General features: G+C 56.5%; 1 protein-coding gene across 3 annotated transcripts; it reads left to right on the top strand.

Moving 5' to 3' along the window:
* On the top strand, nt 1-25,929 carry C3H1orf159 (chromosome 3 C1orf159 homolog). Of its 3 annotated transcripts, XM_031963079.1 has the most exons (10): nt 1-398; nt 12,288-12,383; nt 12,609-12,766; nt 15,298-15,373; nt 17,263-17,364; nt 17,846-17,911; nt 19,904-20,038; nt 22,154-22,179; nt 22,307-22,337; nt 23,535-25,929. In XM_031963079.1, exons 3-10 carry the CDS (start codon nt 12,740-12,742, stop codon nt 23,630-23,632), a joined length of 561 nt encoding a protein of 186 aa, XP_031818939.1. In that variant the 5' UTR covers nt 1-398; nt 12,288-12,383; nt 12,609-12,739; the 3' UTR covers nt 23,633-25,929. The 3 variants fall into 3 exon arrangements, with proteins under 3 accessions (XP_031818939.1, XP_031818938.1, XP_031818940.1); XM_031963078.1 differs by lacking the exon at nt 12,288-12,383; XM_031963080.1 differs by lacking the exon at nt 1-398 and having other exon boundaries at nt 11,210-12,383.
* The last annotated feature ends 2,055 nt before the right edge of the window (nt 25,930-27,984 follow it).

Genomic DNA, 27,984 nt, shown 5'->3' on the forward strand with positions numbered 1-27,984 from the left:
TATCTCCTAGCAACGCCAAACATGGCCGTCGTGCGACGCTTGCCGGGAATCGTAGTCCGCCTTCCCGCGCACCAGGCCGATCCGTACGGGTCTAGGGGATGAAAGAATTACAATTCCCGGCGTCACCATCGTGTGCCTCGCAACGCCTCCCGAACGTCCGCGTCCCGAAGGCAACAACGGACCTGTCTTACTTGGGAGGGAGGATCCCCAAGGAGGCGCGGGGACCCTTGGGAGATGTAGTTAGATCTGGCGTTGCGTTCCCCAGTCGTGCGTCGGTTTGGCGGGAGTGGGACTACAAGTCCCAAGGGGCGGCGGGGACGCGGAGCCAAGGGCGGGGGGCACGAAGAAGAACCTGCCCGCGGGCGGAGGCATCCGAGACGGAGGAGGCGGCGGGGCTGGTGAGTGAAGAAAACGCACCCGGGGCGGGGAGGCAGGAGCGGGTGCGGGAGCTGTCCCTGCAGGTTGTGCGGGCTAGGGGGGGAAGGGTCTTACCCATCCCCCATTCTCCATCCCTTCACCCCCCACTCAGCCTCTTCCTCTTTCTCCGTCCCTTCCCTCTTCCCTCGCCTCGTCCTTTCCCCTCCGCCTCTGCCCCACCTTTTGCCCCATCCACTCCCTCGCCCCCTTCCCCTCCCTTCCCTCATTTCCTGCCCCTATGCCCTCCCTGAACCCCACCCCCACCCCTCTCCCCCCACCTTTCTTCTCCCTTTTCTCTCCTCCCCTGTCCTCTCCCTCACTTCCCCTTTCTCCCCTTCCTTTGCCCCTTCCTCTCCCCCCTCTGCTTTCTCCATCCCCCTCCCTTCCTCTCCTCTCTCCTTTCCCCTTCCCCTTCTTTGCCTATCTCCCCACCTTCCCGCGCAGCTGCCCTCACGATCCCTTCCGCACTTGGAATCTGCTCCTTGTCCCCTTTCACATGCTGCCCCCGGCCCACCCTCTTCCCTCCTCCTGTACAGCCTCCGTCAGTTTCCCTTCCCTAAATCTTGACTCCTGGGAAAACTCCGTTCACTTCCCGGGGATCATCCACAAATTGAGAGAATTGCACTCATAACTTCTAAGAGCCCTCCAACTTTTCAACGTCTAGGATCCTCTGATTTTTTTCATCCTTTTTCTCCTCCCTCTTCTCCTCCCCCTGTTTATCATTAAGCATTTCTTAAGCACCGACTGTGTGCCGGGCTCCGCGCTAAGCTTTGGGGGCACAGAGAAAGGCAAAAACTGCCTCTAGGAGTTCGGCCGTAGTTGCCATCACAACTGAGATACCCGGGACCCTTTGGAGCAGTTAGTTTATTCCTTACCCTGGAGAGGAGACAGCACTTTGAGTGCTCGGATAACCCAAGGATTGCCACTTAACTCCCTTAAACCTCAGTTTCCTCATTTGTAAAATTAGGAAGTTGGACTAAATGGCCTCTGAGATCCTTTGCGCTCTTAAGTGCCGGCCCCGTGAGAACTGTTACCAAATATTTCACTGACTGGGCTGTGGACTAGGACCAGCTTTGGTTTCTGCTTCCTCAGGGCAAAACCAGGAGCAGCTGGTGGAGGTTGAAAGCTGGGTATGAATCCTGAGTTTAAAGGCAGCCTCAGAAGCTTACTAGTTGTATGATCCTGGGCTAGTCACTTTATCCTGTTTGACTCAGTTTCCTCAATCTGTAAAGTGAGGTGGGGAAGGAGATTCTAAGAAAACTCCAAATGAGGTCACCAGGCACAAAGTAATCCAAAAGAAAGCAACTGAACAGCAAACCTCCATTTAGAACCCGAAAGGGTAACCATAGAGGTAATCTGGTTTAACCACCATGGTTTAATAGCCCAGGGAGGTTAATTTCCCAGGGTCACCCTGAGAAGGAAGGTCAAAGTCGAGAAGCAAATGCATGTACAGTTGGTGAGCTTCCTGCTACTTGGAGTTGGAAGTCCTTCCCTTAGATGCTATCAAAAAGGCCTTGTCTGCCCCAGAATTCTCTGATGTGGGCGAGGCTTGAATAGCCTTGGGTGTCCTCCCACCTGGCTGTGATGGGCCTCAGAGCTGCAGAGGAGAGGCTGACACAAATCGGCCTTTCAGCAGCAGCTGCTGCCGCTACTACGCCTCCCTGTGTTTCAGCTCTGTTTGCCCCGCAGGGTGACCCCAGAGTAGGCTCCTCTGCCTGTCCTCTGGCACATTCTCCAGCTGCCCCTCAGAAAGAAGCCACTTTCCTTCTTTCAGCTCAAGTCAACAGACTCTTATTAGATGCCCAGAATGTACAAGACACCGAGTTAGATCAAAGTGCCAAGGTACTAAGACCCAAACCAAAGGGGGCCTCGAAGGCCCCCAGACATACCAAAGAAACACAGAGGAAAAGGGAGGAGAGACAGAGAGATGAAGGGAGAAAGAAAGACACAGACGAGGGGAGAGAGAAGGAGATGGAGAGCGCTCCCTACCAGACTGGCTGGTGGGATGGGCAGGTTTCCAGGTAAGCTAAGGATTCTGAGCAAAGGTGAGAAGGAAATGCACGCTGCCCAGGTCAGGGGATGGAGGGGAAGATGGGGTGTCTAGTTCAGGAAGAAAGTGGCGTTCCCCAGCTTCCTCTTCTCCTTTCCACCCAGAAGGACCCTTCCCCTCTCCTTTACCCACTGCCCAAACGCAGTCCTCAAAGGGCTGCCCACCGGAGGCTCTTTCTAAGCTGTAAGAATATCAGGGCCTTGGATTACAGGCTGTCAGACCAGTAGGTCCAGAATCCCTGACCTTAAGCCTGGCTCTTTCTCAGAATCCTGTTCTTCAATGCAGAAAATAAAATCTTTAGGGATTACAAAGGAAACCCAAGCTTAGTGATGTAGGGTTGGTGTTTTTCCCACTCCCCCAAATCTCCATGAACCCCAGGAGGAATACTCTTGATGTAGCCATGATGAGGAAACCGAGGTTCAACAGATTTGAAGGATTTAACCAGAGTCATGGAACTATTAGGTATCTGAGACAAGATTTGAATTCGAGTCTTCCTGGTTCTGACTCTTGCTAGGTCATTTCTCTGGGCCTCAGTTTCCTAGTCTGTGCGATGAGATTGATGATATGTGCAGCTCCTACTGAGTGTTGTGATGGTCAAATGAAAGGATGGAAGGAAGAAAGGAAGGAGGAAAGAAAGAAAGGGATGGATAGAGATAGGACAAGTATAATATTCAGATATATTTATGTGTAGCTTTGCAAACTTTCAACCTTGCTCTATAAATTTCAGTCATGATCATTAACAGAAGTTCAAATGGCCTGAGACCGGCTGAGCTGGATTCTCGGCTCTCAGCAGATCTCGCCCCCTAGAAGAAAGGGCTCTGGACCTTTTCATCCGAAGCAAAGGGCACTCTTAAAGCCCTAGACCGATGTCCTTGGATGCCTTCGGCCACCAGTTGTCCCCGAAGGGTTAAACTTCTCTTCATGTAGGCCTTCATTTAGATCGGGCAGGGAACCTTTTTTCGGCCAAGGACCATTTGGATATTTATAACATCATTCTCAGACCATACAAAATTATCAACTTAAAGAACTCAGTGAGAAGTCGTACTCAGCTTCCAGCTCCCATTGCCTTAGTAAATGATTTTGTGGGCCTGGTATGGTCCTTGGGCCAGACGTTCCCCACCCCTGACTTGGATGAATAAAGGGGTGGCTAGAATATAAGATTGTTTTTGCCAGGTTGGGTGCCGTTTACCCCACCCCCCTTATCTCTTATGCTGCCGCCCCTCCCTTCCCTCTGCTCTCATCCAGTTCTGGCTCTGTCCCCGCCTCTCTGGTCTCTCTGCCTCCCAGTGCATCTTTTGCACAGTTAGATGGGAACCCTCGTGCTTCAGCTTGCTACTTTGGGCAGGGAGTGGAGGGGCAGGGTCTTATTTCCCCCATGAGAGCCTCGGCTCCAGTCTCTCCCCAGCACCAGACAGTGCTCTTAGTAGGGGGTTAATAAATGCTCACTGAACTTCCCTGAACTTCCCCTGAGCCCTCATTAGGCCTATTTGCTGTAAAAACCCAAGGGGATCATCAAGGAGAAAGGATCTTTCTCCTGTGAAGTATTTTATGACTTATTTCCGGCTATGAAATATTCAGTGTTTACTTGGAAAGCCTGAATTGCAAGGAGCATGTCCTCACTCTGACAGGAAATCTGTAATCACTGCTTCAGTGGGTAAGATCTGAAGCTGGGCACGTAGGTGGCCCAGGGGACAAGAGACAGGTCCCGAGTTTGGATCCCCCTTCAGACACCTCTTAGCTGTGTGACCCTGGGTCAGTCACTTCATCCTGTCTCCCTTAGTTTCCTCATCTGTCAGATGAGCTGAAGCAGGAAATGGCCAAGCCCTCCAATATCCAGTGTGGAGTCAAGAGGCAGGACTGAAACAACCGGACAAGCACATGGAGCTTGAGTCCTTGGGAGGGAGGGGCAGCGAGTAGGGATCTCCCCTGGCTGCAGCAGCCCCCTCCCCTCCTGCTGGGCTGAGAACCGGAGGACATTTTTCCCCTTCAGTGGCCCTGCTAACATTCCTAAGATAGGAGTTGACGGCACCAGGTGCCAGCCTTGCCAGTCGCCACAGAGTTTGGATTTCACCCCAATTGGTAACGAGAAATGTTGGCATGGTGCCAGGCTCTGTGGCAAAGCTGCCAAAGCACTTGATTCTGTCAGAGAAGCTGTGCGATCCTGGGATAGTCCCTTCTCAGCCTCAGTTTCCTCAGCTGGAAATCAAGCTCTCTCTGTCGTATTTGCCCAGAGGATAGGGGCCCAGACGTGGGCTCAGGAGCCCCCGAGTTCAAATGCAGCCTCAGACACTGACTAGCTGGATGATCCTGTTCAAGTCACTTCACTCTGCCTCATTTTCCTCCACTGTAAAGTTGGGATGAAAACAGTATGGTCCAGGGTTGTCGTGAGGATCAGGTCATATTGGCAAAGAGCTTAGCACGGTGCCAGAGCCACAGAGGCCTTCCTAAATGCTCATTCCCTCCTCGGGAAGAATGTGCTGAGCCCTTTGGAAACCGGGAGAGTCGTGCTGATGATGGGCATTGTGGGAAAGTGAGCTCCTCAGCCCAAGGCCGAAAGACCGAAGGAGCTGGGCCGTCCCAAAGGCTAATTTCTCCTTCAGCCGAGAGCAGGGTTAGCTTTCCAGAATGTGGGTCGAGGAGTTTTATCAGGCGTTGGTGCCTCTTGATAAATCACTTCTCCTTCTCTGTCCTGCCCTTCTCCCCCTGGCAGTGAATTTTTCCTTGTAACAAAATCATTTTTTTTTAAAGGAGGGAAAAAAAGGTAGTTCAGCAGAATTAACAAAGACATTGACTGTGTCGGACAGACTGTCCCTCGCTCTCCCCCACACTGAGGGGAGAGAAGGAGAGAGCTTCCCCCCAGATTTGTTCATGCTAATTACAGAGCTCCCATAGCTGTCACCCTGGAGATCGCTCTCCTGATTCTGCAGCAGATCTCCTGCTTCTCAAACCCCTCCATCGTCCCACTGAGACTCCAACGCCCCCTGCCAGTCGCCGTTTGTCCTTCTCTGATTTATGGAGCCCCCGACTTTCCCCAGGGGCCCCCGGAGCCGTTCCTCCTGAAAAGACTCCCCCCTCCCGGCCCCTCCTGCTCATCATTCCTCTCTTGTTCGCTCTGATATGTCAGAACCGTGTAATTAACTTCCAGACTGCCATGGCGCCTGGTGCTGCTGCTCAGAATTTTCAAGAGCTTGCGCTCTTTGGCTGGGGAGCATCGGGGATCTCGCTTCTCGCCGCCTGGCACGACCTTGTATCCCTCGGCAGAAGCCGGGGCTTAAGTACCCAAGGTTGTCTGCTCACCTTTTGTGAGCGATTAATTCACCCCGCTCAGGAAATCAACGGCATCATGTAATTAAATTCTCTTCTGACGGGCCAGAACGTGGGCTGACATCTAGGCCGATGGCTTTCAGCCTTTATTTTTTATCAAAACATTGGGTGGCGGTTTTCATTTGGAAGGCAGGTGTTTGTGATTTCCTGGCAAATAATGAGCTGGCCTTTTATGCCCCCTTCTCCCTCCCCTCCCCCCGTTTGACTGCTTTTCTCCTGCTGTGAAATGGACCCACATCAGCCCGGAGCTGACAACCGGTGTCAGGAGAGCTCCGTGGCTCGCCCCTGTTTGGCGCTCTCAGAGCGTTAAAGCGCTCGCCGCAGTCAGTCTTCCCATTGCTGATTCAGACCAAAAATAGAAACTCCCCGGGTTCTCTGGAGAGACGGAGAAAGATCAATTCTTAGGAACAGAATGGAGAAGCAGACGAGGCGATGGCAGCTTAGCCATTAGAGCCGTGACCTCACATCTAAAGTCAGGGATTTCTGACCCCTTGCCAAAGACTGGCAAAGGTGGGACCAAAAACCTTCTTTAGACAGGCCTGAAGAATGGGGACATTTGGGGGAAAATTCAATGTTCTTTTCTGACTTGGAACCCAGTTTTGGTAGGAGTTTGGTTAATCTGACTCTTCTCCTCCCCCCACGACCCCCCAAAACACACCCATCAATACTCTGTAACATTCTTAGAGACTTTAAAGCAATAGTTCCCTAAAGAGAATCATCTCTTCTAACAAAAATGGTTTCCTTCCCGAGAAATCAGCCAGTCAGCAAACATTGAGCCCATATTGCGGGGGGAGCTCGGCACTAGCTCAGAATCGGATCTTCTAGACCCAAATTTGTCTCCGCGGAGCTTCCAAGGCAGAAGTAGTGAGCTGTCCCCCCGACACAGCTGTGAGTCACGGAGTCGTGGCTTCTTCGGCATGGGAACCCCGCTCCAATCACAGCCAACTTGGGAGATGAGTCTTAGAGGGTGACCTGAGGGAATCTCGCCCACAGTCTCCCACAGAGCAGATAGCAGTGGTGAGATATGTAGCCGGCCTTCCGATTACGTGTTTGGCACTCTGAACTACAGCCTGTCATTATCACAAAGGGCCATTCCCCCACTATGACCAGCCCCCCAGGCCCCCATTTGGGATTGCGGTGGTTGGCCGTCCCCTTCTTCATCTCATTTTATAGATGAGGAAACTGAGGCACATAAAGTGAACTGACTTGCTCAGGATCACATGGCTAGGAAGTGTCTTGGGCCGGATTTGAACTCACTCGGATCTTTGTGACTGGGAGCCAGGGCTCTAATCAGTGAACCATCCAGCCACCCTAACTTCTCAGCTACAGTTTGATTATTTATAAAATTCACAAGGTGGTTCTGCAAACCAAATGAGATATAAGCCTCCAAGCACTGTATATGAAGTGCTGCCTGTTATTGTATTCTCCACAGTGCCTGCCAGAGGCCCTTTTCTGTGTCAGGCTTTCAGCAGATATTTGTTGAGTGAATAGATTTGGCCCCGCAATGAGCCTCTTCCTTTATATTTCAGTAAGACCATCTTCAATCTAGAGATTTGGTGTCTGTTAATCAGCACAAAACGCGCAAATGCCTTTGATGGTCCAGCTGCAAATGTTTATGGATGTTCTGAATTCACCAAACCTTTGTTCACATGAGCTGGTGTGTTCTGGAAACGGCAGCCTCGCATGCGCTGCTAATGAAAATCTCGAGTCGATAAGCTGGCTTAGCTCCCTGGGGACCTTGGAGCTGTCCCGTCAGCCCGGGAATAAAGGACTCTGGGAGCCTCCCGAAGCCAGGAAGTTGCTGACAGAAAGGAGTCTGGGAGGCAAAGGCTTGCGAGCAGCCGTGGAGACTAGGCTCTTTGTCATGAGAATCCGTTCCAGAGGCTAGTTTGTAAAATGCCCTCCCTGCTTGGGCTGATAAATCTTGGGGGGAGTCCACTGAGGAAGAAAGGCCCCAGATAGGTTAGGCACTGCCCAGCCTCCCCAAAGGAAGCTTTGAGCATTCTCCCACTCTTACTTCTGGGCTGTTTGCTTTTCCCCAACAGGATTATAGGTGGAGAAATCTCCATCCAGCTCTGAATGAGCTGGAATTCCGTTGTCACATAGTCTTTTCTGAGGCTTATAACCCATTTGGAGGGTTTGGGCCCAGATACCTTTTCCTTCTCTATCTCATTTTACACATGAAGAAACTGAGGCAAGCAGGGTTAACTGACTTGCCCAGAATCACCCAGCTGGGAAGTGTCTGAATCCAGGTTTGAACTTAGAAACATATTCCTGACTCCAACTCTGGGGCAAAAGACCTTAAAAATCCTATCTTCCACCCCTACCCTCATTTTATCAGACAGGGAATGGGAAGCCCTGACAAGGAGGGACTTGTTCAGAGTCTTGCTGGAGGGAGAAGAAGAGCCAGTGTTTGGATCCAGGGCCTCTGGGCTCAGATGCAAATCACTTTCTTCTTTATAACATCTGCATTCTGGGAAGGCAGCCATGGATAAAATGGATAGAGGCCTGGATTTGGAGACTAGAACACCTGACTCAGCTCTCTGCTAGCTGTGTGATCCTGGGAAAGTCACTTAACCCCTGTGTGAAATAGGGCCAATAATAGAACCGAAGTACTTGGCAATCCTCACAATACTACTTAATGGTTTGCTATAATTATTTTTATTATACATCTGAGGCCCATCTCCTCGGGACTCAATTAAAGCCTACAAAACATCACATTTATATTATGCTTTAAGGATTATTACCCCAAAGTACTTCATATACTAGCTCATCTGAACCTGACAACACATACGGTAGGGGCTGCCCATGCCCGCCCAACCTGTCCAATGAATCCAGAACAGGATGTGAAGCTAGACCCCTCCCAACGCATTTTCTGTGCCTTCATATTTCGTCAGGAAAGTGGGTTATATTATATTTTATATTATATTAGTCGTATTCCCATGCTGTTTAGTTCAGCGTTTTGCAAGCTCAGAAAAGAAATCCAGCATATTCCCAAACTACTTTTGCCACTGTTTGTATTTTTCAACATTTAGCACAGAACCTGGCACAGCAGTAGGTGCTTAATAAATACTTGTTGACTGACTGGTTTCCAAAATGAAAAGTTACCGGATTCAGGGGATAGATTGTGGTGAAGAATATGGAGACAATCACAAGATTTATGTGAAGGGAGGGAGGGAGAGGGATGGTATTAAAAGCACTGACTTGGTGCCAGTCTCTGTGCTAACCACTGAGAATATACATATAAAGCAGACTTGCCCTTGGAGCCTCTAGTCTAAGGAGAGATGACATCCAAGGGAGCAGGAGCCAGGGAAGCGAGTCCCAGGGAAAGCAGCCTCCATAATGGAGCTAGTGTGGATTGGAAGACAGAGCTCGAGGTAGACGAGGGTGAGGGCACAGGCCACCTGTGAGACAACCTGGGCCAGGCTGGCCAGATGTAACGGGACCCACCAGGAGAGTTAGAATCCACAATTCAGCCCGCAGCAGAGGCGGGATCTCCCCTTTTAGACCTCAGAGAGCCTCATTTCTAACGACTTCATTTTATAGAAACAGAGTCCCAGGGAGATTCAATGGTTTGCCCAAGCTCACAGGTTACACGCAGGGGTGAGACTTGTCCCCCGGGTTCTGCTGCCTTTTCCTCTGCCCTTGACCCCAGGCGGGAAGGTGGCAGCCAATGAGTTCAGGTCTTAGAAGAGCAGAGGGTCAGCTGTGGGGATGAGCTGAGCAAAAGGCACTCCCCGAATGGCAACTGGCAAAGGCCTTGGCCTCCACACCCGGAAAGGAACCTTTGCTATCCCATGGTTGCCATGTGGTCCCCTTCCTCTGTGGAACAGCCCCAGTTCTTGGGATGCTTCCTATCGTCTAAGCTCTGTAACCCGCATCTGTGGCCTTGGGCTTCTCTGCTCCTGGGGACAGGTAGAGCCCAGCTTCTACATGGCAGCTTTCCGGATATCTGGGGGACTGCTCTCACAGCCATCCTGAGCCTTCTCTTTCTGGCCTCAGTGTGCCCAGCGGCCCCCACCGTCTTTGTTCTCTGGACGCTGTCCCGTTTGTCAGTTTTCTTCTCGAATCATGGTAGCCGGTCAAAATCTAGCCAGGACAGTCAGGAAGGCCCACCCCCCGTTATTCCTGGGAGCTGTTCTCTCTCTCGATGCAGCCCCGGATCCCATTAGGTTTCCTGGTAGCCCCATCCTGCTTCTGTCTCCTGTTGAGCTAGTAATCTACTCGACCCCCCGAGCTTTTTTAAGACCGATTGCTCTCTACCTCTATCTCCCCCAGATCCCTGAATCGCTCCACTGGAGACTTCCTGCCGGGTTAACACAGAACCCTTAACCGCTGCTCTTTCAAGTTCAGTCTTTGAACCTTGTCTCACCTACCTCTCCCCAGACTCTCCATAAAACTATTAGGAGATTCGTTAGCAAATGCTTCTCTAAAGTCTGGAGCAACCTTATTGCTATCCGGGACTTGTCAGTGAGAGAACATGGAACTATTAACTACTACTCTTTCAAGTTCAGTCATGGAACCAGTTTCCAGTCCATCTTATCTTATTGTCTCCATAAGATTGAGAGGAGATTCATTAGCAAATGCTTCTCTAGAGTCTGGAGCAACCTTATTGACATCCGGGACTTCCCAGTGAGGGAAGGCCACCCCTGCCCTGCACGTAGTTCTGCTTTCTCTGTAATCATGACCTCCTTGGCCAGGTGTCCATTAACCAGCTTTATAATGACTTCTGAAATTTCCCCAGGAATTGAAGTCAGGTTCCCCGGCCTATAATTTGAAGACGCAGTTTGTTTCTGTCCCGATTTCAAAAATTGGCACAACCCTCCTTTTTCCCCAGCCGGCCTCTTTCCGAGCTCCCAGGTCAGCAGATGTGTCTGCCGCTCTTTTGTTTTGTTTTTAATACTTGAAAATGTCGTTCATCCAGACCAAGTGACCTGAATTCCCCGGGACAGCCAGGGGCTCTCGCCATCTCCCTTCTTCACTTGAGTCTCAACCCACTTTTGTCCCACCTAGGAGTCAGTCTCTTTGGGAGGAAAAAACCAAATGATCATTGGACCGGCTCCGCTCTTTCTTTGGTCATCGCTTTTGTAAGCGCTTTTGTAAGTCGCTTTTTGTGTCCTTCCAGGAAGGATCAGCCCTTGTGGATGAAGAACCATTTATTAAATGCTTGCTAAGTGTGTGTGTGGGGGGGGGGGGGGGAAGGAAACACGAATACATGCAAGCCAGAGGGTCCCTGCCCCCAGGGGGCTTATACTCTACCTGCAGGAGAGTGGCAGGGGGCTTCCAGGCCAAAGTTCTTCTCTTTCTGGGTCACAGAGCAGAAGCGGAAGCCCACCCATCTAGCCTTCCCTCCCCCACCATCATTCTGAGTCTGGCCCAATTTCTAGGGGACTCTGCCAGCGCCCTGGCGTTCACCTGGCAGCCATCTTGGTCTCTTCAGACTGCTCCCATTTTTTCGCCTCTGAATTGCTTTTCTTTACCTCCTTAGAATCCCCTCCTTGCAGTTGCCCCTTCTTTCAGGCCTTCCTTGCCCTGCAGAATTTTAGTCCTCAGAAGCTGGAATGGGCAGAGCCATCCTCAGACACTTACTGGTTGGGCCAGTCTTTCAAGGCAAGTCTGCCTCAGTTTCCCCAGCTATAAAAGGGAGACAGTGAGGTGACTCCCAGGACGGTGATCATAAAAGTGCCTCATTAATGCTTGTTGCCTTCCAAGGGGACGCCTATGTGTTCTTCCTCTGGACCTTTGAAGTCACCATTCACCCATCTAGGCTCTGGATCAGCTAATGGCCCAGAATCCTTACTAACAAGAGGCCCCTTGGCAGGGGCCGGCCCACCCAGGGGGTTGCCAGAGCAGCCCATTCACCTTTCCGGGTGAGTCAGGCCCCCGTCCTTCTACACCCACTGATCTCAGGCTGGTCGGCGCCCTTTGGCAGCCCCAGACAAAGGCCCACACGTCCTCGAGCCGGCGTGCCCTTTACCTGTGAGGGCCTGCAAGAGTCCTGGGAAACCCACCGAGTCGCTACTTCTGGGGCTGTTCCCCGTGACCCTCATCCCCTAGAGGAGATCCTGGGCTCCCAGAGGCTGGGCCAGCAAAGCTGTGGGAAGCCCCAGCAGCTGGGGTACTTTTTTCCACCCTGGGGCAGACCCTCCTCGTCACCCATGGCCAACTGTGGCGGTAGCTGCTGTGGCTCTCCCCACTCCTCTCTGTCCTCTAGCCATCAAACGGGTTTTCCTAAAGGGCAGAGGCCCCCTCACTCAATAAACTCCGGTGGCTCCCTCTTGCCTCCAGGATCAGATACAAAATTCTCTGTTGTTGAGGGCTCTGAGGGAGCCCTCAGCCTTGCCCCCGGCTTCTAACCTTTCACCCCACTGCCCGACAGGCCCTCTTCCAGCCTCCATGTCCTGAATCCAGGCATTCTCTGTGGCTGATACTCCCCCGTTCCTGAGCTCTCCCTCCTCTGCCCCTTTCTCCCTTTAATTTCCATTTTCCTGCCTAGGTCTTGTTCCTTGATGCCTTCATTAGACCGTAAGCTCCCTGAGCATCCAGGGTCTGGCGCAGAGTTGGAGCTTTAGAAGTGCTTTTGAAGCTGCAGGTGGGGGTCCTCCCCCCGGGCTGGGGAGCTGAGGGCTAGCTGGGGGGGCCACGGTCGCTGTGGCGCTGGTCAGTGAAGACTCAGATAGAGCCATGTTATCAGGGAGGGGGCCAGGCACGCCCCAGGGTGGGCTTGGACCCTGAGACTTCGGCCCCTGGTGGTCCCAGGCTCCCTCTCGGGCTGGGTGGGGGGCTTTGGCTGAGACCGGATCCACTTTGATTATAGATGCTGGGGGTGGCCTGGTCCGGGCCTGGCACTCCGGGAGCCCGGGACTGATAAGGTTCCTCGTTGCCTAGCAACCACGGCCTTGCATTGCCAGGAAGCCAGCCTCCACAGCAGCTGGGCCAGGCTTCTGAATGTCTTCAACCTCTCCCCTAGAGAAGGTAAGGCTTGTGCTCCTCGGCTGGCCCAGAGAACCTTGGGAAGGTGCTGGGGAAGGGTGGGCCGAGGCCCTGGATCTGCTGGGGTTTGAGCCAGTCCGCTTTGGTGGTGCCCTGGGCCATCCTGCTGCTGCCTTGGGCTGCAGTGGTCAGCAAGCCCAGAGAAGGGGCCATAGGTGTCCCAGAGTCCCGGGCAGGCCCCCGGCCTTCCTGCCATCGGCCAGAGGCTTTTCCCAGAGGAGCTGGGACCTCTCCCCCAAATGAGAAGTTTTGCAGCCAGCTCGATGGAGCCCCCAGGGCCGCAGAGGGAGAGGGCACAGCCCGGAGCTGGCTCCTGCTCCCTCCCATCCAGCAGGCCTCCTTTCCTCTGCTGTAGCAGCCAGACCCTCCTCTCGGAGGCTCTCCCTGCCAGGAGGTCCCTCCCACACCCAGAAAGGGGATGAGGCTTCCTGCCGAGGAGTGCGTCCTGAGGAACAGGAAGAGGCCCGACCTCACAGAGTTGTAGAACCAGCTCTCAAACCTGCAGCTGCCGTGGGTGTTCGGGCAGCCCCGGCGGCCCCCAGCCGAGCGCTGCCTGAGAGGGTCCTGGCCGAAGCTTTCCCAGGCAGGCAGCGGGCGGGAGGGCTTCCCCCCACCCTGGGAGCTCAACCCCATCTGGAGGCACTGCCAGACCTGCCTTGGGTAAGTCGGGACTAGTTTAAGTTAGGTTCTGTGCGGTGCTTTGTCTGGGCTTTTAATCGCTAAGGAGGCTGGCGGGGGCCCTTGTAATTGCAGCTGGCCTTTCCACCCATTTCTGAGTTTCAGAGACTTGACCTTGACCGTCCACCACCCACTTCAGAGAGCACTGATCGGGCCGGGCTCCCCGGCCAGCCGCTCTCCCTTGGTTTCTCTGTCCCGCAGCTGGAGTTTTCCCAGCGTGTGGCTGGTGTGGGGCCTGTGCTGTCCATCCCAAGGCCTCTGCACCTGCCTGTCCCGGCCCGGCCCCAGGGGCCCTTTCCCTTCCCTGACCGTCAGTCATTCCCCTCAGTCCCCCATTAGGTGGTTCCATCGTTTTGCTATAAACGGGCAGAGTGCCTATGAGCAGTAGAGCCGGGCCCCCTTGGGAAGTCAGTGGGGCAGGGGGCGCGCTGTCGGCGGCCCCGGACATGGATCTAGTCTCTCCTTGTGAACAAAGGCCTCCCCAAAGGAGGCGGCATCAGCCACGGCGGATTTCAGGCAGGGGCTCTTTAGAAAACCCACATGGAGCCCACAGACCCTGACTAGACCTACAGCCATTCGCTTTCCTGAGTTCTCTAGGGCAAGTCTTCAGTCTTCCCCCTTTGTAAGCCAGGAATTCAGAGGTCCCGTCCTGCTTTAACAGGAGTTGTCTGTTTTTAATGTGTTGGGCCTTTAGAAGGCAGGCCATCACTGTGGCCCCCTGAGCCTGGACTCTCAGTTTGTGAGGACCACCCTGAACCACCTTCCTGGGGCTTCACGCCTCACACATTGTTTTGTGCCTCTTCCTGCTGTAACAGCCGTGGCCAGAGCCCCCATCTCTCCAGGGAACGAGGGGGGGCGACCTGGGGAGAGACCCAAGCCCCGACCACCCTTGTCCGGCGGTCCGGGGCCTCGCTTTTTCTCTACCTGCTTAAATGGGTGTAATCACTTAATGTCTGACTTCAGTCATGTTTGCTTGTGGCCCTTGACATCTCTGAGAAAAAGGCCAGTGGTTTTCCTCTGAGCCCGTTAGAGGCTGAAAGGTGACATCTGCACTTGCAGGAGTTTCTTTTAAAAGCCTCAGTTTGGTAAGTAAATGATTCATAAAAGTTAGGTCTCTGGGCCAGACTCACGGCACGTTCCGGCCCCGAGGAAGCTGTGACTGCTCAGACAGGGCTTGGCTCTGCCGGGCTGACGCTGAAACCGACCCCCAAGGGCACGAGGAGCAAACAGGGTCCCGGGTGGCAGCTCCTCGGCCGGCCATTGATGTGCTTTTGGAGTGACCCTTGGTAGGGGTCAGAAGGTAGCTGTGGACTACAGAGGGAACTCCTGAGGACGTTCCCCCGGCCACAGCTCCCACAGTAGTCATCCTAGAAGGGCTCTGGCCTTGGGACTCTGCCTCTTCACATTTTCATTGGGATTTCAGCCCCGTGATGGGAAATACATCCTAGGGCACTTGGTGGCCAGTGCTGCCCCCCTTTTAGAATCTTGGGGAGGAAGGTTCTTTTTCTTCCCTGGGAGCAGCCTCGGGGGGCCATCAGCTCCTTGGGAGTGCGCCCTCCACTTGGGCAGGCTTCTGGGGGATGAGTTTGGGGAAAGAGGACGTCTTGTAGTCAGTGTTGCGGGTGCGTCCTCACGCCAACAGCTCAGAAAGATAGAAACTGAATTATCGTTCTGATGCCCAGTGAATTGCCCGGGGCTCCCCTTACCCTTATGATGCCCAGTGGGTCACCCGGGACCCCCTTACCCCTCTGCACTTGCTCTTTGTGCTCCCTCTCAGCCAGGGCAGCCGGAGTGCGAGCAGAGACAGGGGCTGACGAGACTTTCTGCCCCTTTAGGTTCCCCCGCTCGAGTGCTGCACGGACGTGATGGACGTCAACGTCAGCTGCCCGGGCACAGACCAGTGCGCTTCAGGTAAAGCCAAGCTCGGACCGCCAGGGCCCCCACAACAAGGCTCGGGGCACTGCGGCCATCTGCTTTCCAAGGCAGTGGCTAAGGGGGATTGGCCCCACCTTAAGATGTCCCCTCCCCCCAGCCCCTGCTTTCCCATGCTGCTCTTGGAGCTGGCCATCGGAGGACAGACTGCCAGGCAGCTTCCCCCCTCCCCCATCCCACAGGACCCTCCAAGGGCCCCGGGCTGTCCATCAGCCTATAGAAGGGCCTTGGAGGCCCCAAGTTGGGAAGAAACTTGAGTTGAGCTGGGCTCTGAGAGCAGGTTTAAGTCACAGAGCTGGAGAAGGGTCCTGGCCAAAGAGCCCCTCACAGCTCTGGGAACAGACAGGGTAATGTCTGACTCAGATCGTGTGCATCTTATGCCTAAAGCAATGGGCAGCCCCCTCACGGAGCCCGAGAGCCAAGGTGTGGTGGGGGGGGAGGAGGGCAGGCCTGTGGGGAAAGCTGGTGGAGGGTCCATGTCACCTCAAGCATCCCCCAGCCTGTGCCCTTGAGGCGGGCTGAGACGCCCGGCTGGACAGCCGGAGTTCTGTGCCCCTGATAGCCCCAGGAGGCCCATCTGTTGGTCAGTGTGAATAGCTGCAGCCCCAGACCCCGGGACAGGGGGGCTTCGGTCCCACACAGCCTCTAGGTGCGCTTTGAAGCGGCCCCTAGAGACGGGCCTGGCCTTTAGAAGGGGCCAGTTTGTGTTGAGGTGAAATGTCAGGTGTGATTTAAGCAGGGAGAGTGCAGGGGGGCTGCTTTCCTTCCAGAAATAAGCGTGAGGCCCCTGTTTCCCCATCCGCGCTGGCTCGGAGCGCTCATTAGCGGCCAGCTTTTCCGGGGCCCCATGCAGGGCATTGTCCTGTCTCTGAGGGAGCCAGCGGGTAGAGGCCATGGGCCCTGCTTCAAAGAGTCTGTGATCCAAAGGGATCACAGCTTGTAACTGAGAAAGGATGAAAAGCAGCCGGAGGCAGGTTTTGGGGCCAAGTGAAGGATTTCAGATGCTGCCGTTGGAGCGGACGTGATCAGGCGCAGCTGGGGCAGAGGCAGGAGGTGACGGGCTGTGGAGGGTCCAGGCGGCGGGCGTCCTCGGGGTGGAGTCGGTCCCAGTCTGCCCGCTGCCATTTCTGGTTAGCTGTGGGACCATCCCTGCCTGACCCCGCTGAGGGCCGGCCTCCTCCTCTATAAAATACTTAATCCTACCTGTGGCTCCGCGCAAATGAGATCATGGAAAGTCTTGGCAAACTTTCCAGCTCTTAGGACCTCACAGGCAGGACTGTGGGTTTGGTGGGTGGGTTGGGCCCCGAGGTCTCCGGAGCAAAAGGCGCAGTCAGGGAAACAAGAGGCCGGGAAAAAGATGAGCACAAGTGGGGGAGTCCAAGCAGCCGGCAGCCCCTTCCCCAGCGGCACCCGGCCGAGGACGGCCTCCAGTGGGCAGGGAGCTCCCCGGGGCCCAGGGCGGGGAGGAAGCAGACAGGACCGGACCCAGCTGCCAGGATGCCCCATTCCCAGACCCTCTGAGAATCCGTCAGGGAGGGAGAGCTTGGGGGGATGGGAGGAGGAAGCACAGGGCTTGGGGCCTGGGAGGGTGTGGAATCTGGACCGAGTTTGGTCCAGAGAACCACCACCTGCGGTTGGAGCTCCGCCTCCCGGATGCTTTGGTCTCCCAGGCTGAAGTTGGGCCAGATTAGCCTCTGAGAAGTGGGGGGGCCTGGCTGGCCCTGACTCCCCCTCCCCCCAGGGGGCCGCCCCCTCCCTTTGACATGAGACCATGTGAAAGCTAATTAAGAGGAGACTGCAGACCCCCCCTCCCCAAGGGCATGGGGGTCCCCCGGCCCCCTCCTTACCTTCCTCCTCCCCCTGCGCAGGCTGCTACCGGCGCTGGAACGAGGATGGGAGCAGCAGCTGCGTGCGGTGCAGGAATGAGACCCTGGCCGTGACCGGGGCCTACGTGGTGGAGTGCAGAAGCCGTGAGTCTCTTCCCCATGGCTTCTGCCCCCACCCCCCACGTGGGGGGTTTAGTTCTGTTGTGAGGGACTGCGGGGGGCCTTTCCCTCAGTGGGTCCCGAGGTCACCGCCCCGCCCCCAGACCAGTCGCCCCCATTGCCTCGACCCCGGCCCCAAGATGTGGAGCTCTGCTGGAGCGGAGGAGGGGGGGAGACCCTCCCCCCGGTCTCTGGGCTGCAGTTCTCACACTGGCCAGCAGAGGGTGGTCACGGACCTTGCCTTCTTACCTTCCAACCTTATGGTTGGAAGTCCTTGTGGGCCCTCCTGGGCTCTGGCTCCCCCTCCTGCAGGACGTCCATCCCGCCCAGCCTCGGGCTTCCTTAAAGAAGCCAACTCCCCGGGACCCCCTGAGCCCCCAGAATGCCCCCGGCCCCTTACCTCAGCCTTCCCCAGCTCACCACGCCAGGCCAGGGCCCGCTGACCAGGGTTTTTTCCCACCCTTAGTTGGCAACAAAGAAATCAACTTCACGTCCTACAGAACCACGGTGACGCCCCTTCTGCAGAACCTGGGTAAGTCATCGCTGAGCCTGGCAGAGGAGCCCCCTCCCCATCCCGGAGCCTGCCACGGACGCCCAGGGGGCCTGGGCCGGTGCATGGAGTGGGGCTCCCTGGCGAGCTGGGGCCGGGCCAGCCTGGGGCGGTTCCTGACAGCCCAGGCCTCGGTTTGGGGGGGGAGAGGAGGGAGAGACCGATTCCGGGAGTGGAAGGCCTGGTTTTTGACCCGTCCTGAGGCAGATGCCCTGGGCCGGGCCCTTCCCTCCCCGACTCCCCCCATTAACCTGTTGCCAGCTCTTCTGCCTCCGTGGCTTTGCCCTCCGTCTGTGAAATGACTAGTTAGTTGAAGCAGATCCTCCCGTTTCCGTGGAAGCCGTTGGAGTCCCCTTCACTAACGGCTCATCCCCTGCAAGCCCGGCTGTGCTGGTGTTTTAGGGGCGATGTTCCCCCAGGGACCGCGAGGAGAAGCCCCTCGAGGTTCAGAGTTGCTCTCCTCCCCAGAAGGTTCCCCTAAAAAAGAGAGACTTCCACGGGGGCACGCTTGCCGGGAGCACCGAGGAAAGTGGGCGGCGCCCCCGACTGTCTGGCCAGGGCAGGCTGCTCCCCAGAGCCGTTGTTGTGCTTCCCATCCTGACGGTCCCTTAATCCCACGGGATCATCGGCCGGTGGCCCCGCCCTGTGACTGGCCCCACCCCATGCTGTCCCCCAGACACAGCCCGGAGGGTCCCGGCTTCGGGGTCCAGCTCTGCTGCCCACGGCAGCCCTGCTGGCGCCTCCCATCTTCTCGGCCCCAAGGCCCGGACACCGGCCCAGACGGGGCGTCCGTCACAGGCAGAGACCCAAAACCCGGCTCTGGTCTTCCGGTCTGGGTTCCAGCAGCCTCCCAGCCTGTCCTCCTTGCAGTGCGGGCGTGGGGGAGCCCTGGGTTCAGTGTGGGGAAGGCCGGGTCTCCTCCGCACCTGTAGCTCCTGGAGGGGTGGGGTGGGCCCGGCGGCAGCCCTGCTGGTCTCCTTCCCCCCACCCTGGGCCAGAGGCACCGGCCTTCAACCGAGTGCCCCCAGGGCCGGCCCGGCAGAGGCCCGGGAACAGGCAGGCCTGGGGCCAAGAAGTGTGTGGTTAAAAAAAAGCCGGGCTGCAGATATCCCGGCAGCGCCAGCTGCCATCCGCCGCTGCTGCCCAGTCACAGGGAGCCGGGAACAGAAAACGCGGGGGGCCCCCACAGCCGGCGGGGGGAGTCGGCTCCCATGGATGGCAGAGAGCCGAGCCCAGGCACATTGCTGCTCTCGCTGGGATTTTGTCGTTTCCCCAGCCTCTAAAAATAACCTGAGCCTTGGCACGTGATTCCATCGGCGCTTAGAGACTCGCCCCCCAGGCAGGCACAGAATGGGCACATGCCCATCATTTCCTGATAGTGCCGTTAACTTTCTGGAACCCTCCTCAGACCTGCCAGGATTTTTCTGTTTGACTAGTCACTAGTTAAAGATTGAACACCTTTCCCTCTCCTCCTCTCTCTCTCTCTCCCTCTCCTTCCCTCCCCTCTCTCTCTCTTCTCTCTTCTCTTTTTCTATCTGTCTTTCTCTCTTCCTATCTCTGTCTTCTATCTTCTATCTCTGCCTCTCTGTCTCTCTGTCTCTTGTCTCTGTCTCTCTCTCTCTCTGTCTCTATCTCTCTCTCTCTCTGTGTCTCTGTCTCTCTTATCCTTACCCTCCACCAGCCACTTCTCATTGAGTCAGGCTGCCCAGGTAGTGAGCACAGGGCTCTGCTCATGCCTCCCCCCTTGCCCCATCTCTGCACTAGAAGAACCTCTTGGGGGGAGGACGGGCCTCTCCTCCTTCAGCACTGACTCCTGCAGGCCCTGGGGGGCACAGCCGGCCCACAGGGGCCCCCGGGCTTTCTGACCTCCAGCTGGTACTCTGGCCACTTGACAGAGGGAAGCACAGAGGCGGGGAGGCACCCAGAGGCCCGGCCGTGCCTTCCCCCGTAACCACCCATGTCCTTTGCTTGCAGGGGGCCCCCAGGTGGCCGTCTCCCTCTTCTTGGGCACCTTCTTCATTAGCTCCTGCCTCATTCTCTCCATCGCCTTGTTCTTCTACTTCAAACGCTCCAGTAAGCTCCCCCATTTCTTCTACAGAAGGAACAAAGGTATCTCCCAGTCCCCTTGTGTGTCGCCCCTTTGTGCGCCGCTGGGTGCAGCCCTGGGCCTCCTCTCCCACCAGGAGGTGCCTTCTGGGTTGTCCCGGTTCCGGGGGGCCTGCTCTGGGCGGGCTGTGCTGGCCTGGGCCTGGGGGGCTTTGGCTTGGCCTTTGCTCTGGGTACACTTCTGGAGAGCTCCCTGCTAGAAAACATTCTTCTGACCCAAACCAAGGCTGGAGGGGGGGGCCAGACACCAGGGTTTGGGGGCAGCTTGGATCCCCCTGCAGTGGAGCTGGGTGGTCCAGGACCAGCTGGGCCCCTGCACTCCATGGTGCTGCCTCTCAGAGGTGTCCTGGGGAAGAGGACCCTGCCCCGACTCTCAGGGGCTCTGAGCAGAGCATCTGCCCGAGGGGGTCTAGTCCTGAGTGAGGGCCGCCCCAGAGGGGAGGGGGAGGAAGGCTGGCATGATGACAGAGGAGCTCCTCGAGTGCCGGGGCCAGGAGCATGGATGCAGAACGCAGCAAACCCCACCCTGTCATGAACAGAAACGGATCCGGCTTTAGCAGAGCCCTGTGTTGGGGGAAGGCGGGTCGAGCATTGAGGGCACGGGGCAGGACGTTTGGCCTGAGGTCTCCCCAACAGGTCAGGGACACGTTGCCAGGGGGACAGGGCCCGATGAAGGCCCTTCCAGGGGCATTCTGCCAGCCCCACCCCCAGCACCACTCCCAGCACTCCATCCCCGCCTGGCCACCGGCCCTAGAAAGGCTTCCTCCCCCGGGGGGTTCCCCTAGCTCCTCTCCCCTTTTGGGTGTCCAGCAGTTTTCCAAGTTGTTCTGAAGCTTAGTGGGGGTATGGGGCCAGGACGGCAGGCACTTCTTTGTGGGGGGACGTGCTCTCTCTGAGCCCTGAAGCACCACTCTGAGGGGGGCCAGCCTGGAGTCTGCGGTGCTGCTCGGATGGCCTGGGGGATGGCCGGCCTTGGGCAATAGTCCTGTGCCCTTGGACCAGCTGCCCATGCTCCTTTTCCTCACTGTTGTGAGGGGGCTGGGCTTGCTGACCTCTTGGGTCCCTTTACTGCTGGAGGTCCTGAAGCTGGCACTAAGACCATGATGGCCCATGCCAGGATAGGATCCGCTGCCAGGGCACCAAGCCTGTGCCTTGCTCTTCCCCTCCGTGACCCTCCTATGCCAGAGGACCCTTTGTGCAGCTCACAGGGCACCGGTCTAGACTTTACCTTCCTCTTGGAAGCCTCCCTTCCCATTGGCAACAGGGTGGCTGTAGCATGGGGCCCTTTGCCCACCTGGCTCGGCAGAGTGCCAAGGGCCACTCCTGGCAGTGCCCACCTGTGCCCGCTCGTCCCGTCGGAGGCGGCAGGGGGAGGGAGACCAGATGGGCTCCAGCTTGGCAGCCCCCAAGGAGGGGAAGGGGAAGATTGACTGTGGGAGCCCGCAGGGATGGCGACCTCGCTGGAGCCCCCGGGCCGATCCCTGATTTTGCAGCACCCTTTGTCCTGGTGAGCTGCCTGGGAAGCACGGCTGGTTGGAGGCAAAGAAAACCGGATTTCCCCGAGCTGGGGGAGCATAGACCATGGCTCGTGTCTTTGGATGCTCTGGGTTGTTCCCATGTTGGATAAATCAGAAAGTGTCTCGGTGGCCCCTTCTCTCTGCTTTAAAGTCAGTCCCTGGGCGCAGGGCCCGGCAGAACAGCAGGCCTGGGGGCTTCAGAGGGGCGTCGGGGCTCTGGCCTTAGGTCACAAGCACCTGGGGACAAGAGAGTGGCGGCTCTGGCCTTGGCACCTCCCTGAGAGCTCAGGAGATTGAGGCAGGAGGCGGATCTTGCTGTGGGCCCAGCTGAGTCAGCTATGGGCCCTTGGTGCCGCTTGGCCGGGATGGCAAGGGTCAGTCCAGCTCCTTCCTTTTACCCACAAGGAGTTGCAGCCCAGAGGGAAGGAGCTTGTCCAAGGTCATGCAGATGGGGAGGGGGGTAGAGCTCTGGGGCCTGAATTGGGATCCTTGGGGTGCTCAGAGACCACCCAGGCTGGCGGGAACCAGAATGCTGGCCTTGGGGTCCGGCCTCCCTCCACTTCCTGTCTCTATGTAATGGTGTCTTTTCTTTTCTTCTTAGCCTCTGTCCTACAGCCCGGAGAAACTGTGAGTAATACACCCCCTCAGCCCCAGAATACCCCCCAAGGGACCCCCTCCTCTTTTAGCCGGGTTCTCCCGGGGCCGGGGCTGTTGCGAGGATGATGGGCCCACTTTCTGCTCTTCCCTCCCACAGGCTGCCATGATTCCACCTCCAAATTCTTCAGGTAAGCCTGATTTCCACAGTAGGCCTTTTATGTCCAATCCCTTGTCCCTATACACGCTCGAGAACACGGGAAGGGCCGTTTACAGGGGTCACGGCTCCCAGCTTGGAGTCTGGGACAGGGTCTGGGACACACTCAGGTTTAGACACTGCCTCAGCCCCAGGTTCTGGGCTTCTGACCTGATCCCTTTCCTGGAATGTGCCTCAGTTTCCCCATCTGTAAAGGGAGGCCACTAAGTTGAGTCTGGTCCCTCATCACCAGGAAATCTTCGCTCGTTTCAGTCACGCCTGCCCCCAGGGAGCTTGCCCTCCGCCCTTGCTCAAGCTTTGTTGCCAAACACAAAGGCTTTTCTTCCCCCAGGGGGGTGGGGGAGGTATAGCCTCATTTCTGGCCCCATGAGAGGTGGGACCAAAGCCCTTGGATCAGGGGCCGCCCTGCTGGGTGCTGCTCCTGTCCCAACCAACCGGGAGGAGTCAGGGACCAGTGGCTCATTCAGTCTGGCTCAGCAAAGGCTACTGGGGCCCTGCTCTGTGCCAGGTACCAGCCCTGGAGCTGGCAATAGAAAGGTGGAGGGAGCGGCCGTGGCCCCTGACGGACAGTGTCCTACCCCCCGAGGCACTCTGGTCAGACGGGATGGGGGGCATGTCTAGCCTGGGCCTGGGCGCCTTCTGTGGGAACACGGGGTCAGGTCAGGGAGCAGCCTGGGCTGGGCTGGAAAGCCAAGAGACTCTTCTCCAGGTCTGTTAAAACCCTGCAGTGGCGGCAGGGACCTGAGACTGCCTCGTTTACCCTGCAGCCCAGGGGAGCTCTCTTAACGCCATAACCCCAGCAGGGTCGTGGGCCTAGGGTAGATCCTCCAGGAACTGGGTGCTCTGCAGACCTGAGCCTCGGGGAAAGCTGCAGGAAGGGACCGGCCCCACAGCGTTCTCTAGGCCTGAGATCTCTGCGGCCCGGCCAGTCTCCCTTTCTGCCCGTCTCCCTCTTCTCCTTCCCCCTTTGTCCTCTTTTCTCTTCTTACCTTCCTCCCTTCTCTTCCCCTTTTCTCTCCTTTCTTCTCTCGTAACCTCCTTCACCCCTTCCTCAATCCCTGCCTGTCTCCCCTCCCTAAGCCTTTCCTTCCTGCTCCTCCCAACGTCTCAGGCGTGGGAGCCGCCAGGGGGATCGACCCGAGTATGAACCCCACGTTCTGCTCTGTTTCAGTCCGGAAACCGCGCTACGTCAGGCGGGATCGGTCACTGACGAGACCCACCACTCCGACCATGATCTCCTCCGTCGAGACTCGGGTCAGCAACGTTTAACCAGCGAGGTTTGCCTGAGAATTTGGTCTGTGAACCGTTACAGACTTCTCTGCGGCCACCCAAGGGCCAAAAGAACATCCGCGCCCGCGGGGTCTCCGGTGGGCCCCGCGCCTACACCAAATGGAGCACAAAAGAGGCGGTGGGATATGGAGGTGGCGACTGCCAACCTTGTCAGGACGCTTTTCAGCGCTTCCTCCCATTTGGGTTTTTGATCTGTCTCTTAGAAACAGACACCCCGTTAAAAATCTCCAGACAGCCTGGCTTGCCTTGGCTAAAGAGTCATTTCCTCCCAAGAAGTGATTGTCCTGCCTAGAGCACGGGCCGGTCTGGCTCCCAGAAAAGGGCGTTCTTCCCCTGCCCCTCTGCCAAGGCCCGAGTTCCCTCACACCCACAACCTTCCCTATTCTGGACTCTGTGGAGATGCCCCATCGGCCCCACAAGTCCCCCAGAGGGTGGGCTGGCCATTCCCTGCTCCCTTAAGGCAGGAAAAGTGGGACTCTGGCCTTCAGTGAAGGTTTTCCCACGCTCCCCCTGTCCTGCACTAGGCAGGCCAGTGTCCAGCTTGCTCCTGAGGAGGGCCTTCTGGAGCCTAAAACAAAAGGGTCCCATCCCACAGACTGGGCCTGGCCCCTCTGTGGCCCGGTCCCTCTGTGGCCCGGTCCCTCTGCAGCCTGGTCCTTCTGTGGTCTGTGGTTCTGAAAGAAGTGCGTTCCACTTTGCTCCTGAATGAGCCCATCTAGAAGCCACTCCATCTCCATCAGCTGCCGGCCAGAGCTTGCTGGCTCTTCGGGGGGCCGACAGGTTAGACCGAGCCCCTCTTAATTCAAGCTTAGATGATGTCTGGCAAGGCGGGCGACCTTTAGCCCTCCCCAGACCAAACTGGGACCTGGCCAAAGAGAGCAGGAGAGGGAAGAGGCTCTGCCCACTTGGAGTCTCAGCTCAAGCAGGGATTTAAGTTAGAGGCCAGGCCACGGAGCCCCTTGGGAGAGAGCCAGGTGTCCCCCTGCTCCCTGGCCCGAGCCCTGGGTCATCGGAGGGATTAGAGCCAGCTGTTCGAAGACCCCCAGAGTTCACAAAGTAGCCGTGTTGTTCACGGATGGTTTTTATAAAACCAGATCTGAGTTGTTGTGGCAAGTTATCTGTGTGAGTGGGGCCTGCATTCCCTGTGAGGAGGCAATCCTGGGGGAACCACTGGGGTCCCCCCCACACTCTTCCTTTATTCCCATGTTCTCCCCGATTGCTCTCTCCATTTATGCTGACCAATAGAGCTGGCCACCAAGCCATTTGAAGCACAGAATTCAGGGCAAAGGGACCTTGGAATCCCTTTCACAAGAGAAGGAACATGAGGAGTGGGTGTCTGACTTGGCCCAAGCTCATCGGCAGCAGGACTAGGATCTGAACTGCCGTGTGCGCCCCAACTTGAAGATTGCTCATCGATGTTGAGGGGACCCCCCAAATGAGTGCCCTAGCTCATCCTGCCAGAGCCCAGATGGAGGCTGGCCTCTGGAGGAGGTGCACAGGCCCTGTGTAGGGACGGAGGTCACAAGTAAGTGAGCCCATGGGCCCGCTTGGGAAAGGCAGGGAGAAGCAGCCCTCCCAAGAGCTGTGGAGAGCACCAGCGGGTCCGAGGACGTGGCCCACACGTCACGGGCTGACACTGCCAGGGTGCGCTCCCCAGCCCCAGCAGTGTTCCCAGCCCAGGTCCCCTGTGCCAGATGGGAGAACAGCAGCGGGCTGATCTTGGCCTGCCCTCTCGCCGTCCGAGCCGCCGGCTGGCCCCAGGCAGTAATAATCTCATGGACCTGTGCCCTTTGGCCCACCGAGGCTGCACCCCTTTGCGCTGCTCTGCTCCCCCTGATCTTTTGTATCTTTTTCTATTGCCAACTTTAATAAATGCTCATTTCCTGAGACACGAACTCGGGGGATGATGATCCTGGAGCCGGGGATGGATGTGTCGTTCTTCGCTTCCCTTTGAGCTCCCCCCGGGCCCGGGCTGGTGCTGCCATGTTTCTGAAGGCGAGATGAAAGGGCCGGATCCAAATGGATGCCAGCCCGGGGCCCGGCCCCATGCATCTGCTTCAGGCCCAGGGCTTCCGAAGTGCAGAGAAGGCCACGAGGACATTGGGAAAGGGGCGTCTTGTCATAGAAGCGCCAAGTTCTACCCCAAGCGTGGGGTAGGGTGGCTGCTGGGGGAGGCTGGGTCCCTTCCCTGTGGCTCAGTGGAAGATGTGGGGAGGGCAGAGAGCCCAAGTCATATAGGATCAAAAGCTGGAAGGACCTTGGAGAGCACCGTGCTTGGAAGCAGGAGGGGAGAGGGTTCCTGCCCAGAGGGAGGGACGGATGCAGCTGCAGAGGCTGCCAGCTTTCTGTACAGGGCAGGTGGGGGGGCCGAGGGAGCACCTGGGGAGCCACCAAGAGAGGTCCCCAAGGGGACAGCTCAGGCAGCTTCTGAGAGAGATGCGTCTCCCAGCCAAGCCTTCATCTGGCGGCATAGTGGCTTTGGAGGAGCTCAGCCTGAGCATGTAAATGGATGTCAGTGCCCTTGGAAGCGCCACGTGATCTGTCGGCGTGAACCACGTGTGATCCTGTGGAAGAGGGGTCAGCCACCTCTGACCCCCGCAGATGCAGACACAGGGGATGGAGAGGAGATGCAAGGTGCCGCGGAGGCTCTCGGCCATCCAGTGGCAGAATCTTCACCCTTTGTTCTCAAAGACCCGTCATGGGGCATGTCTCATGTGTGAATCGGATTTAAGTGAGATGGGGCTGCATAGGGGCGGGCCAGTCTTGCTCTCTGACCACTGACATGGGACAGGAGCCGGGATGACTGGTGTTGGGGTGACCTGGGGTGCATACCCCTCCCCCAGGTCTTGGAGCTGAGGAAAGGCGGCTGGAGCCATCCCAATTATGAATGTCTGCTTTCTGACTCGCTGAAATCCCAACCAGGAAAATCGAGAGCAGGTCATCGCATCCCTTCGGCAGGAGGGTTTGAGACAGACGGGATGAGTCTGAACCTCTCCAAGACACCCAGAGAAAGCCTTAAAAGCAAATTGAAGGTCAGGAGATGTGAGCACAACCATCTAAAGAACTAGACTGCCCCAGCTGCAGGTCACCATAGTAACAGAGCTCAGGCAGCAGCAAGGACTTGTGGGAAAGCAGTCTGGCGAGCCAATCTTAGAGGCTTAGTTAGACATCCATCCCCAAAAGAGAAAAGTGGATAAGCTTCCGTGCGAGGTTCTGAGTTCCCCATCACTGCAAGTCTCCAAGCCTGAGACCGGGCCAAGCTGGAACAAGTTGTAAAGCTGCCATCTGAGGAGCAACCAGGCTGAATTTCAAAGAGGCTTAATTCCATGTTAGCCAGAGGAAAAATGAGCTTTTAATCCCCACTACTTTTTTTTAAGGTTTTAATCCACAAACCCCGAAATGTTACAGGGTGCTCTGGGCACTTAATGCTTCCAGCCCAGTCCCCGAGAAAATGGGACACTGGACAATCTTTGACTTGAGAGAAACACAGAAGGGAATCATCTCACTGCCATTTTTCACTGAGCTCTAATTCTGACCACTTTCAGGGCTTGAAGAAGGCCCTCAGAGACCATCCAACCTCCTTTTAAAGGAGGAAAAACATGATCAAGATCACACAGGTCACACATGGCAGGGGTGACATTTCAACTCGTATCCCTTGACCCCAAATCCAGCCGCTTTTCCATCGCATTGTGTCTGAGAGCCCCTCACCGGAGGCCTAGAAGCAGCACTTCAAGCGGCTTCTTGGTGGATATTCACTAGAAGGGAATTTTTCTCAGTCTTAGGTCAGCCAAGGGGGCAGCGCCTCCTGACTGGGCGAAGATCGGCCAGACTCGGCCCATCAGCACATGCTCGTTCAGTGTCCCGGGGAAGGCTGGACATTCCTGGTGGTCTGCTCTCCCTGGACACCAGAAGTAGACATGAGGGACTCGGTACATGCCACGGAAATGAAAGCTAGGATCTGTCCGGGGCCAGAGGTGACAACCTCTCCTCCCTTTAGCCGTCCCTCAGGGACAATATATAATGACCTTCCCCCCACTGGGTCCTTTCTGCATTTGCATGGACTTTGGTTTGCCTCCCAAACCCTAGAAAATGCACCTCCGGAGTTATGGACGTGGGGCAGACGGGAACGAGAGAAATGGGGGTTCTTCAGATAGTTACAACTTTCTTTGTAGACATTAATTAAAACAGTTTATTTTCTAGAAACCAGATCTTTGTAGACACTCTCCGAATCACAGACTTAGAGACTGAGAGCATCTCGGAAGCTATCCTGTTTATCCTAGACTCAAAAGAAATCCTATTCTGTACCTGAAAAGTGGACATCCAGTCTCTGC

The sequence above is a fragment of the Sarcophilus harrisii genome, chromosome 3 (assembly GCF_902635505.1).
Source record: "Sarcophilus harrisii chromosome 3, mSarHar1.11, whole genome shotgun sequence".
Taxonomy (NCBI): domain Eukaryota; kingdom Metazoa; phylum Chordata; class Mammalia; order Dasyuromorphia; family Dasyuridae; genus Sarcophilus; species Sarcophilus harrisii.